The sequence below is a fragment of the Alosa pseudoharengus genome, unplaced genomic scaffold (genome assembly GCF_046254945.1).
Source record: "Alosa pseudoharengus isolate Yale_2024_CS ecotype anadromous, Long Island Sound unplaced genomic scaffold, YU_APseudo_1.1 YU_APseudo_1.1_scf_6, whole genome shotgun sequence".
NCBI classification, from domain to species: Eukaryota; Metazoa; Chordata; class Actinopteri; order Clupeiformes; family Clupeidae; genus Alosa; species Alosa pseudoharengus.
The window spans coordinates 42,675,090-42,687,312 of record NW_027468848.1 but is presented as its reverse complement, the minus strand read 5'-3'; the positions used below and the strand labels follow the sequence as shown (position 1 = coordinate 42,687,312).

At 38.0% G+C, this 12,223-nt stretch overlaps 1 protein-coding gene across 2 annotated transcripts in view; it reads left to right on the top strand.

The window, feature by feature from the left end:
* Window positions 1-9,063, top strand: part of sart3 (spliceosome associated factor 3, U4/U6 recycling protein) — a 151,332-nt gene extending 142,269 nt beyond the window's left edge. The window contains exon 19 of one of the 2 annotated variants that reach the window (XM_076270131.1): window positions 8,259-9,063. In XM_076270131.1, the coding sequence (XP_076126246.1) occupies window positions 8,259-8,424 (166 nt within the window). In that variant the 3' untranslated portion in view covers window positions 8,425-9,063. The remainder of the gene's footprint in view (window positions 1-8,258) is intronic. The other variant, XM_076270130.1, reaches the window with a different exon arrangement.
* The last annotated feature ends 3,160 nt before the right edge of the window (window positions 9,064-12,223 follow it).

Here is a 12,223-nt window from a genome sequence, read left to right as displayed (position 1 = left end):
GCTTTTCTTACGTGAAAATCTAAATTAGGCTATTATGGTCTGGGTCCGGATAGGATCACGTCACGGTCCGGACTCGGACCGCGGTCCGCCATTTGGTGATAGCTGGTTTAAAGGATGTTTTAGATTGCTAAATTAGGGCCCAAAGTGTGTGTGAGCGAGAATAAGAGTGAATGAAAGAGCAGGATCAACCAACAGCAGGATCTGCGTTCACATGCACTCTGTGGCGAGACAAGTTTTCCTTGCTTGTAAGTGGCATCCATTGGGGGACAAGAGGCACATTTTAAATATAATAAATGTATTTATATTATTTATTTATAATTTGAACATACTGTTTACATACATCATAATAAAATATAAAAAAAATAATTATGGAAGTTTAAATTTAAAATGAAAATGAAAAGCTTTGGCATTTCAAAAATCGCTTAAATTGCAATCTAATTAAACCCTTTTAAAGCTATTGTTCATGCTAAACAGTCACTATTTAAATTATAAAAATAATATAATTGGCACCTAAAATGACATACTATTGCCCCTGAATCTGATCAAACTGGTCTCAAACAGAAAGGAATCAAATGGTGTAACCGGTTACACCATTTGACATTTCTACTTAAAAGCAAAATTTGCAGGCATTATTATGTACAACTATGTACACACTTCACCTTTATGTGAATATTCAAACACAGTTTTTACATTAAATTGAACATTTTATGATTATTATGATTTATCAACATTTTCAAAAGGTCATACCATTTGACATGTAACCTAAGCTTGCCTGGCCATGGCCTAAAAACACTATTATGTTACTTTAAGAGAGTTGCTAACCTTGACTCATAGCAGTTGAGGTCTTGAAGGGTCCTTCTCTATGACATAATTTCCTGCCACATGATCGTCTAACATAATACATACAAAATTGCTCCTTAAATGGTGGTTACACCACTTGACATTTCAAGTGGTTGATGTGACAGACACGATTCCCCATATTAATTAAAACATTCAGAACAATGGGGTTCATTACTTGTATTGAATATAGAAAAGTTCTTGTGCAAGATCATGCCAGATTATTTTAGAAGGGATTTTGGAGAGAATTTTACATTTTTTTCAGCAAGTGTAATTATTTGGTTCATGTTTTTGTGGTTACACCATGTTGACATTTTTACCCAAATTCAGTTAATACTCTTTCAAAATTAAATAAATCCAAAACTTTAAGATTAAGGTTTGATGAAAATGATATTTGAAAATAATTTGTCAAATTATTTTCAAATTTTAACAATTTTAAATGTATGTAACCTATATGTACACAAAAAAATTTCATTGACCCTAAAATGAAATGAAAACACTTTAATCACATTGCTTAGGTTGTGCTGAAAAACAGGATATGATAAGTCAGTGTTGCACTTTCCTGAGACTAGGGATGCACCGATCCAACTTTTTCAGTCCCGATACTGATGCCGATACCAATATCGGCTTTGTGTATCGTTTAATATCCGATACCAATCCAATACCGTTGTTGAATTAATAAACTGTATACCTCACCATGAGGAAGAGATTAAAGGCATCAGGCTTGACCTAAACATTAGGCCTACTTTCCCTAACTAAAGACAAAATGTAACAAAATAACAAATGCAATGAAAATGCACTGTACTATTCTTCCTAAGTTTCTTATTACAGTGCATGAAAATGCACTGCCACTGTACTGTTCTTCCTAGGCAACTTCTTATTACAGTGCATGAAAATGCACTGTACTGTTCTTCCTAGGCAACTTCCGCTTATTATTATTCCGCTTACCACTTTTTCTGCACGCAATTCAGCTTGAACCGTTTAACTTAGAAACTTCATTAAAACTTTGTAACATAGGTCTTTTAAAGGACACATCTGCAATGTACTTTTCATCTTTGTAACTTTTATACTTTTTAAGCCTACAACAGTCGGGTTGCATAGGCTACACATAGTTAAAAATAGCTTCAAAATGTAAATTTTAATATCATATTGACCGGGATGCCGACCACTTGTGTAGGCCCTAACCGTTGGTTTTACAATAAGAAGCAAAAAGGCGACGAACGACCGTTTAGCCTACCTATCCTCATGGTTGTGAAGGATGATCGTTAGCAGCTGTGAAGTCTTTTATTCTCAAGATGGCCTAATGGTGTAGCCCTAGGCTACTGTCTACGAAGGCGTAGGCTAAAATACAACTATCTACAGTCATCCAAAAATGAATTGCCAGAGATAGGCTATGAAGGGAAAAAGTGCAGCATTTTAAACATGGCAAGAATATTTTTACCGGAATAGTTTGTTCTAATTTGTCTCGTGAAATTTGTGCTTGTGGACATCAATCACCTTCTATTTCAAGTTATCATGAATGTCATTTGATTATATAATCACAACAAATGCTAACAAATGAAAACAGAATAGGCTTATGTGCTATAGCCTACAGTTAGGCTAACTCCCGTATGTCAAAATAAACTGATTTGATCCTGATGAATTGTTTAGCGATCACACACAACTTAACACAGCAACCTCAAACACCACTGTTAAACCTAGGCTACTGCTTCAGTCATGTACGAAATAAGCAGTTTATGAATTATCTTTACCCGTTTAATGAATTCCACATGACCAAATTAACAGCATATTTAAAGGCTGAGCTAGCATAACAGCCTAATATAGCCGATGCTGCAATGGATAACAGTTAATACATACACACATACAGTTAATGAACTTTATCACTCACATTCTGAGTTTTTCTGGGTGGTTGTATATCCATGCAGATCGTCTTCGAATAAGCCATCGCTGTTATATGTTATAATATGTTACAAGATTCATGACTTTAACGCCATTAATGTTACATGATGCTGACTGACGCTGGCTATAACTGTAGGCTACCGTTTTAACATCTGCTGAGTCTACTGCCTACCAAAACCTGTCGCTGTTCAGTTGAAGTTAAATGATCAAATATTGTTTAACTTTGTGTCAACTTTCAGAGGAAAGACATGTTCCTTTCTGGCCAAATTTCACAGCTTCTCAGAAAGCCTATCGTTTTGAACATAGAAAAAAAGTTAGTCTACCATTAGGCTACATGCAGGTTCTCCCATAACGTTATCGATACAGATCAATGCACCAAATCAGGGCAATTTTAGCGAAATAACGTTCCTGTGACAGGCTATCAAATATTGAACAATGGGATAACGTTTCATCATCATCTTTATGGATGCCTGAAATGTTGACATTGCTGAAATACAGAGATGTAGCCTACTGAGAGGCAGCTGCAGACAACGATGTTCAATGGGTTCAACTTGTCCCTTGCCTACCAGGTGGATGTAAACAAAGCTATAGAACCTAGAATACGTCACATGAGAAATGTTAATTAATTAAAAACTACTCAATTTCCCCATAGACTTAACAATGCCGATTGTGACACCACAATACGGCCATTAAGCAATTAGAATCCTGTGCCAGTTGGCCAGGCCACCTGCAGCAACTGCCAGTCTCAGGCTTTAAGCATACAATCTGGCTCTCTTAAGACTACACATCCTGTTCAACTGTTTCCTCTGCCCAAAACTGTTTCAAAATAAAAGTCCTCACTACAATAATTCCCTATTAAATAATTTAACCATTTAAACTACCGAACTTTTTTAACTGTTCAGACATTCCAACTGTCACTTGTCATCAACTATGACTCCTACCAACTGTAGATAATTAGCATAGTTAACATTTTTAGCAAAACTACTAGAAAACATTAGCTAAGTTAGCTAAGTAGAATGGTTAACATAGTTAACATTGTAAGCATAGTTAGCATAGTTAACATTTTTAGCAAAACCGTTAGAAAACATTAGCACGGTTAACATGGTTAACATAGTTAACATTGTTAGCATAGTTAAGATTGTTAGCATAACTGCTAGCAAACAGTAGAGCCATTCCAACTTTCAGTTATCATCAACTATCTACCTATACACAGCCATTAAACTATTTGAATATCAACATTCATTAAACTATCTGCCTATCGAAAATCGATTCCACAATCGATTGGACCAAACAACACAAGTTTCAAAAACTAAAATAGGGAATCGATTTTAAGCAAATATTTACACTATTAATTTTAAATGAATTAAACAAATAAAAAAGATAGATGTAACAAAATTCACAAACAAGAATATAAAAGAATTCCGAAGTGCAGTAAGCATTGCGAAAGCTAAAAAGAAAATTCCCACCAATTTTACGCACTGGAAACAGCTGTTTCAATCAGCTGCTGTGCTGCTCGTGTTTTGCCAAAAAATGGAGGACAACGCGATCAACCTGTGCGACATGTAGAGAGACGAGTGATAGGCCCTAATAACTTGAGGAGTTCGATGTGGAAGTACTTCGGATTTTTGGTATATCAAACTATGGAGAAGAACAAAGCGGTAGGCTATGCAAACTGTGCAGTCGATTTCTACGTAGGCGAAATTTGTTTGACATTTCTAATCGTAAACACAGACACAGATACGTTGAAGCCTGCAGTCATGTTTGTCACTGATGTAATGGCAGTCCACTCAGCTTATTGGTTTTCGAGAATGTTGCACTTCTGTTTGTCATTGTGCACGAAACTTCACGCCAATAAATCATCAGAAATATTGCTGGCTTGCATCTACAAGCGCCCTCTTTACGTTCGCCCTATTGCCTGTTAGTTGTTTGTGGATTGGCCTATATTTGGCATTGAAAATGTAAACGTCTTTAGACATAAAAAATCGATTTTACAATCGATTCATTGAACACTTATGTCTCAAAAATCGTAATCAACATGCATTAAACTACCAGTCTATCAACAACTTTTAAACTATCTACATTCAATCTTTAAATGGTCTACTTTTAAACTATCTACTTTTATCAAGCTATGAATATCAACATCCATTAAACTATCTATCTATTAAATCTATTAAGGCGAGACACGGCATGTATTCTTTCACACTACTACCACAACAAAGCCCGATTTACTCATTTAGGTGTTTATTTCATTACATTTTGTCTACTCGCGCTTGTATATTTCTCCTAAATTCACCAAAAGTTAGTCTTCTAACGTTTCATGCTCTACCGCGACCGTGATACAAAACATAACATGTGTAGTACCGTTGGAAAGCTCTGTTTTTCCTGCATGACGTTCTGCTATCCAAATATGGACACTTCCTTTGTAACCGCAACCAATCGTGAAAGTTCAAAGGTGTGTCTAGGCTGAGAACGGAATCTCTTGGCTGTGTTCCAAGGCTGTTTTCTCAAATTGAGTTTTTCTCATTTTCCAGTAGAAACATCTCAGCCTATGTAGCACCTATGTACACCAAACTTTCCAGTTATACACTTAGCAGTATTCTGAAGATATTTACAGAGGGATTTGTTAATAAATCATTCCTGGCCTGATTTATGTGACATTTTAATCAAAAATATATGGCAAACATCGATTTTTTCCTAGGTAATGAAAGCAGATATCCTGAAATCTCTCTGTAATTTTATTTTCATCTTGTATGCAAACAAAATGAAAAAATAATTTTGTACCTGGCTTTATCATATGTTCAGATCTATCTACCGGAAATATATGCAAATGTGCACATATTTAATGAGATAATGCCTAATTTGCATAATTAAACATTCAAATTTCAAAAACTTGTAATACATTTTTTGTTCATACTTGTGTAAGTAATCAACTGAGGAAGTTTCATGGTGATGTCTATTATTTAAAATCTTTACCCTATTCACCTGTAGTGTCTCACCTTAAAGGAAAATTCCGGTATTTAGCACTTTAAGTCCTTTTTCTGGTTTGTTTTGGATGAACTAGAGTGGTGGACACCGAAATTTTGACGATTGGTCCTGTCTCCTGTTTTGAATCGCCTTTGACTACTCAGAGTGGCTGCCAACAGGCATACTGTAGGCTACTCAAACATGTCCTAAAACAACCCTTAACGTTCGTTTTCAAAACTGTGCAACTCACCGAGTGGTTAGTGGCGTTTGTTGATGTTCCAAAACAAGTAGCGTAGCGAAATACAGTTTCTGTCGTGTTTTATTTGGCATTTTGTAAAATCCCATTGATTTCTGTTGGAAGACTCATTGCACCTTGATATTACTGCGCCACCGTCTGTGCTTCAGGTTCAAATATTAAGCGGAAGTTTAAGGGTTGCTTTAGGACATGTTTGATTAGCCTACAGTATGTCTGTTGGCAGCCACTCTTGAGTAGTCAAAGGCGGTTCAAAACGAGTCAGAAAAGTCGAGACAGGACCAATCGTCAAAATTTCGGTGTCCACCACTCTAGTTCATCCAAAACAAACCAGAAAAGGGACTCAAAGTGCTAAATACCAGAATTTTCCTTTAAATGTTCACCAGACATTAGTATTATCTCAGGTAATCCACACATAAAACAATCAAAACATTAAAGTCCATAAGGAGAGTTATGTGTAATAAAGTGGAATGACACTGGAAAAAAGTATTTAAATATTTAAAGAAGTATTTAAGAAGCAAATTTGTCTGCTAGTGCATTAACAAATTTGTCCTAAAAACAAGGACATTTGGCTGTCAGCGCATTGAGCAAATTGGTCATGATAAGACTACTTAAAATAAGTCAAAGTCTTCATAAATTAATTCAAAATGATCTTCAGGTAAGTCTCTTCATACTATAAACCAGTGGTCGCCAACCCGTCGATCGCGATCGACCAGTAGATCGTTAGGACTTGCCCAGTAGATTCCGAGAATAACATGAAAATTAAAAACACAGTCACCAAATTCCCACATGTTCGCCAACGTTTACAGGGCCTACATTTCAGCGCGGGATAGCGCATTATTTATTCAAGACCTAGCCATCATAATGCGAGAAATTCCTGCATACATTTACAGTGCTGTCTGATAACGTTAATCTAATAATGGAGCAGCGTGAATGCGGGACCGGACGGACCAACGTCTGACTTGAACCGAACGTAACCCCATGCAGACACACACACGCACACAGCACCACTTTGCAGGTGCGCTCTCTCTCTCTCTCAACAGGACTTGTCACCGCTGAAGTCAAATTATGCTAGGTGCTTCTACATCAACTGCCAACGGACAGAAAATGAAAACAAAAGTTTAGCAATCAGGAATTTGTTCTCCATTTGAAGAATGTAATCGATTGCGGACGTGCACAGACAAGGAGTGCATTGTAGGCCTAGGCTTAGGTTACTTTCACTTTCTAGAGTGCGCATTTATTACGTGAAAGATGCTTCATACCAAAACAGCGATCAAACATTATCAAATTTATCATGACTTATTGTCACAAACACTTCAATTAGAAAATCAAAACCAAAATCATGTAAGTAAAGACTATGTTAAGTGTTGTTATCTCATTGACGCCTGTATAAGGGGGTGGAGGATGTGATATTTTTGACCTGATACATTTGCCTAAATAAAAGGCCTTAAATTGGAAGTATTTTCGAGGTAGATCTTGCCTTTGTTCAGGGAGAGGTCAGGGATCTTGGGCTCAAAAAGGTTGGTGACCACTGCTATAAACAATACCAAATAGATGTTTTGATCTTAATATAAGATTGATAACACTTGGTTAGATTTTATTTCTTTGCAGTGCATCTGTAGATCTTTAGATCGCAGCATCATGTGCTGCTTTTTGAGACCTCTTAGCCAACTTCACATTGCCAGACAGGTTCTATTTAAGTGATGTTTAGATTCAACAAGGTTGGCAGTAATCATGCCTAGGTCTAGTGAAGTTGAATCCAATTGTAAATGAAATTTGGTTAATTTGTTAATTTAGTTACTAAGGGGACAATTACATTTCACATAGGGCCAGGTAGGGTTGGATAGCTTTTTCCTTCAATAAATTAAATCATTATTTAAAAACTGCATTTCGTGTTCACTCAAGCTATTAAAAATGTGTTTGATTATCTGAAACATTTTAGTGTGACAAATATGCAAAAATAGAAGAAATCGGGAAGGGGGCAAATTCTTTTTCACAGCACTGTATATCACCGACCCTGTCTACTCATAAATACACCCTTGGTCACTGTGCTGATGCATTTTAACATATTATGCTTAGTGATTTCACAGGATGTTAAGTGTAAAAGTGTCCATACAGTACCCATAAAATATCACAGGCATGCATAACGCAGTATAGACTAATTGTAGACTGAATAAATGGCAAATTGATTGTACTGTAAAAGAAGTCATGTAAGTTAAACATTTGTGTTTTATATCAACATCATTCAGATGTTTAGTCAGAGTCCTAAGATGAAATAATGAGCAGCATGTTCCCTTTTTAACAGTAGGGGGAGAAGTCGCACACAGATCGCCCTTCTCCCACGCTCCCTGCATCGACAGCTGGTACCAGAGTCGTCAGCAGCAAATGGAACCACGCTCGAGCCACTTGCAGTAACGCAAAACAAGCCCATGTCCAATGAGGACTTTGCCCAGATGCTACGCAAGAAGTGAAGAAGAAGTCTTTCAAGAATTGTTTGTGTGTAAACTTAAGTTTTTTTTTGTCTGGATAAGGTTATTTTTTAACAGATATGTACATGCAAGTTAATTGTGAAATGTAAATGCACATTCTCCATGCCTACCACCTATGTATTAGCCTGACTTGTCTAAACTGAAACACTTGCAGATCTAAGATCACTCTATTTTTTAATTTTGTGAATTTCAGTTATTTGTCTTAAGATTGTGTGAATAGCTTAACTCCAGATTGTTGGTACAGAATAGGGAATACCACTCTGGAATACTAGAGAAAACATTGTACCTTTCTCAGTAACATAATTTCCAAATTGGTGAAGGGCCCATTTAAACCCAGCTCTATCATTTATGCAGGTCGAACCAACAGTGTTAGGTGGAGCTCATAAGGTGCATCTTTGCAATGTGCTTAACTGGGAGTTTCGATGAATGCACTGTGATTCTAGTCAGGGAAGTTATATTTGGATTGTAAATCAAAACATACCAGCAAAGCATAGTTCAAAAACCTGAAAATTCAGAGCTAATTAAAAAAAAAAACTAAAAAAAAAATTACTTTTAAATGTACGTTTCATTTACATTGCCATTAATGTATTATTGGTTCAATTATATCAGAATTGTTTTTTTTTCATAAAAATATGGATTTATGACAACCATGCAGTTTGGTTAATTTTGTTTTATTTACAGAAGACTGTTAAGAACACTTATAATAATATTATTATAATAATATTATTATAATAATAATAATAAGCTTTATTTGTATAGCACCTTTCATACACAGAATGTAGCTCAAAGTGGTTAACATTTGGAGCATGTAACACAATAATGATAATGTCAGTCAGTCATTATCAATCACGTTTCTTCATTGCTGTGGCCGTGGCCATTACAGGACGTCCCCTCAAAGTCTCGGGGACGTCTTTTAGACCTCCCGAACAGAGGTCCGCCAATGTCGAGGAGGTGACGTTCGCCAGGGGACCTTTAGGGGACGTTGCCATGACTTTATTTTGTTTACTGGGTTTCCCCGCTGCCCCTAGCGTATCCAGGCGGAAAACCAACCTTGTAACATTGAGACTACCGTCCCGGAAAGAGAAGTGAGAAACAAGAAACTCGTTTTAAATCGTGTTTCTTACCTTGTAACATCCACATTGTTCTGCCGAACTTATGCTAACCGTTTCGCTAGCTTGTAAACAAATCCATGTGCTTTATCGTTACCTTTTTCCACAGTTTAAAATAGCATAATGCACAATTTCTCCAGCAGAGGGGGACATATAGCTAATCCTGCCCTTTCCCTTTAAAAGTAGGCATATCCTTTACGCCTAGTGATGGGACATTCGACACTGAGGCACCGAAGCTTGTATCACTTCCGTGAAGCAAATTGTTTCGACACAGTGTGTTGGAGCTTGTATCAAATTGGCATAAGCACGTGACTGGTGACGTCCAAAGCCGTCACCGAAGGGTTTTGTTGGATTCGAAAGTTTGCTGCTGCCCTGATACCCAACAGGAGCAACACTGCTGTATTCTCTGTAGCCTACTGCTCTAATTTAACAAAACCTGTGTTACGTTACTCAGCAATCATTGTTGCTAAAGAACTTCAAAGAAGTCAAATTTCAAATGTTTTCTGTTGTTGCATAAGCCTAATAAAAATCCAACTTATAGTGACTCACAGGGATTGAACCCACATCGCCAGATTTATCGTCCTTATCATTACCTCTACTGTATTGTACCCCTACTGCAAAAAAAAGGATGTTCATGAACTATTTTTTTTTAACAACGGCCTATTTAGTTCTAAAACAGACTACCCAAATAATGCCTCTTGGTTATGAGTAGGCTATGGCAGTTTATTGAATAAGGCCTAAACTTTATTTATTTAAAGTCAATTGATATTGCCACATAGCAAAGGGCTGCATTTAAGTATAGTATATAAGTATATATACTCTTTTGATCCCGTGAGGTAAATTTGGTCTCTGCATTTAACCCAATTCGTGAATTAGTGAAACACAGCACACAGTGAGGTGAGGCACACACTAATCCCGGCGCAGTGAGCTGCCTGCAACCACAGCGGCGCTCGGGGAGCAGTGAGGGGTTAGGTGCCTTGCTCAAGGGCACTTCAGCCGTGGCCCACTGGTTGGGGCTCGAACCGGCAACCCTCCGGTTACAAGTCCAGAGTGCTAACCAGTGGGCCACGGCTGAACAATGATCAAGATTGCTGGCACTCTGGGCCAAAGCTTCCGAAAACAGCACGGCATTCAATGAGTTAAGTGGCTACGGGTTGAAAAGCAGTCACTTCAAATCCATTGCCAGCTGATTCTTCTGCTTTGCATTGAAAGAAGTCTGGTTATAACTTCACCATACAGACAATGTAACCTAAAAACAATGGCTATATTATGGGTAGACCTATATTTAGGCTACATATAGCCTAGGCTAGCCTGGCCATTTGCCATCCCCTTGGTACGCTTCGCTTCTACAAGGGTCTGGGATCTCGGCTATTGACGAACGTTTGCAAGCTGGATGCGTGGACTCTGTAGAAGTTTGAAACGATTGGATCTGATTTCACCCAATCGCTAACGTTGGCCGTGACGTATGTTATGCGCCAGCTTAATCGTGAAGTAAGCTACACTACAATGCTCAGAAATTGCGTGCCCTGTATAGCCTACAACAACCATTCCCCACCAGAGGGTTGTGGCTAGATGGGATACAGCTAAGAACGGAAGTCACGTAACAGATAGTGAAAATCTCCATAGAAATAAACAGTATCAGGACAGGAAGTAACCTAACCCTAACCCTAACCCTTAGCTGTATCCCTTCTGGCCACCACCCCACCAGAGCGAACAAGATGGATGTAAATGACCGATGCCAGCTTTGCGTTACAAATGTAAGAGTTAGAGTGGAAGAGAGTGGAAGAATAGCAAATAGAGTAGAGTATCATTTATTAATCCCGAGGGAAATTAAGCTGTGGTTGTGATGAGAAGAAAAGAGTGGTTCATCACGTGCCATAGCTGAGTGGTACATAGCAAAGAGCAGCTAAAAGAGTCCATAACTGAAAAAAAGTGTTCAAAGTGTCCAGGTGTCTCAAAGTGTCACTATATATAAATAGATAAATAGCTATATATAAATATATATAAATAGCAGATTACTATTCAACAGTAAGGTTGAAGATAACATATTGTAACGCGATGAGAAGTTAGGAGACGGGGAGGCTGATATCGTTCCAAAACTCCGGTAGTTTATTTCCTATTGATGTACAGGCTGGTGCACGGGCAACAGGAGGTGTCCACTACAAAACAACAAACTGATCGCTGAAAAATCACGGCCTCAATCACTTGTCATTTACACTTATCGGCCAATAACACAACGCAACACAACTCACTCGCACGTAATCCACTTCTACTCTGACTAAACTTACTGGACGTCTTAGAACCCCATATTCTATTTCCTCCCCTTATCAATCGCTAACCTATCTGAACCCCTAAATATTCCCTCCTGGACACCTCCCCCCAATCAAAACACATCAGAACTCATTGACACATTCTATGACACAGGAGGGAGAGGGAGACACAAACACTTGCACACACACACGCCGGGAAAACAGAAGACACAGGGGAAATCCCAACACGGGGCCAAATAGCCTTGGCGCTACAATATCATCACAATTGTCAAAGCTAGATGTGATCATTGAAAACACGCCGCTTCGTTCATACCGGATCTGCCGCACATGCTGTAATTTATTATCGAGGCTACTGCGCGATACAAATCAAACCTTTCCCAAATCCCGTAGGGAGTAGGGCCA